This window comes from Apaloderma vittatum, unplaced genomic scaffold (genome assembly GCF_000703405.1).
Source record: "Apaloderma vittatum isolate BGI_N311 unplaced genomic scaffold, ASM70340v1 scaffold28918, whole genome shotgun sequence".
NCBI classification, from domain to species: domain Eukaryota; kingdom Metazoa; phylum Chordata; class Aves; order Trogoniformes; family Trogonidae; genus Apaloderma; species Apaloderma vittatum.
Genome location: NW_009730635.1, coordinates 1 through 1,043, shown reverse-complemented (window position 1 = coordinate 1,043; position 1,043 = coordinate 1). Strand labels below are relative to the sequence as shown.

Genomic DNA, 1,043 nt, shown 5'->3' with positions numbered 1-1,043 from the left:
GAAGCCAGAGGCCATCGACAAGGAGTATGAGGCAAGTGGTAGCCCAGTATCAGATGAGGGCATGGGCATGCACAGTAGGGAAATGGTCCCCACATCTGTCTCAGGGACTGTAGAAGCCGGGACGGGGAGATGCCACCTCAAAACAAGCCACCTCCTGGTAGCTCATAGTGGCCACCACTCTCATGATGATAGCCACAAAAGCAGTGGCAGACTGTCCCTGGGGGTCCAGGATGACGTGTCCTTCCCCCACGTCGTACCCCCCAGAGCTCAGCCCCATGCTCAGTGAGGGCTGGGGGTGCCGGCACAGCTCAGGGTCCCCACAGAGGTCATGTAGCTACAGCTGCCCATGTAGGCCACAGCATGGGACATGAGGACACAGTCATGCTGCATCCAGCCCATGGCCACAACCCCACACCCTCTGTCCGCAAGGTTCATGGGGGTGGGAGGACACCCCAGCCCAACTGCCCTCATTCTTAGGGCTGGAATTTGGGACTGGCATCCCCTGTGACATGGCCATGCCCCCACAGTTTGAAGTGGATGAGAAGACTTACTTCAAGAACATCCTCAATAGCATCGCCTTCAGCATCCGGCTCTCGGTGAAGAAGATCCGTCAGGAGGTGGACAAGTCCGTGTAGGTATCCCTTTGCCCTCGGGATGAGGATGGGGCATGAGGGGCACAGCATGGCCCCACCAATGCCCCCTGTCCCCATGCCTGGTTGTCCCCTACATGGTATAGACAGAAGGACAAGCCAGGAAAGTCCCCCTGCCCCCCAAACTATGTAAGGGGGTAGCATTTCCATGCTTCCCCCAGTGCCCCTGCATCCTGGCACCACTGTCTTTCCTTATTTTTTGCTGAAGGCCTACTACCTGCCCAACAAGAACCAGATGGGTGAGGCATTGCCCAGCCCCCAGGCTGAGCCCCCAAGGTCGGGGGGAGTGGGGAGGGCCCAGGGTTCCCTGGGGTGATGCTGTGGGTGGGTACAGGGCAGGGTGCCCCTCCCGCGAAGGGCAATGCTCTCCTGTGTTCCCAGTGTTCCCTGCTG

General features: G+C 59.3%; 1 protein-coding gene across 1 annotated transcript in view; it reads left to right on the top strand.

The window, feature by feature from the left end:
- The window catches only part of LOC104278036 (endothelin-converting enzyme-like 1), a gene marked incomplete at both ends in the record, with an annotated part of 3,221 nt that extends 2,332 nt beyond the window's left edge, over positions 1-889 (top strand). The window contains 3 exon segments of the mRNA XM_009874880.1: positions 1-31; positions 528-630; positions 830-889. The exon segment at positions 1-31 is cut by the window's left edge and continues 8 nt beyond it. Coding sequence (XP_009873182.1) covers positions 1-31; positions 528-630; positions 830-889 — 194 coding nt within the window.
- Positions 890-1,043: the final 154 nt, after the last annotated feature.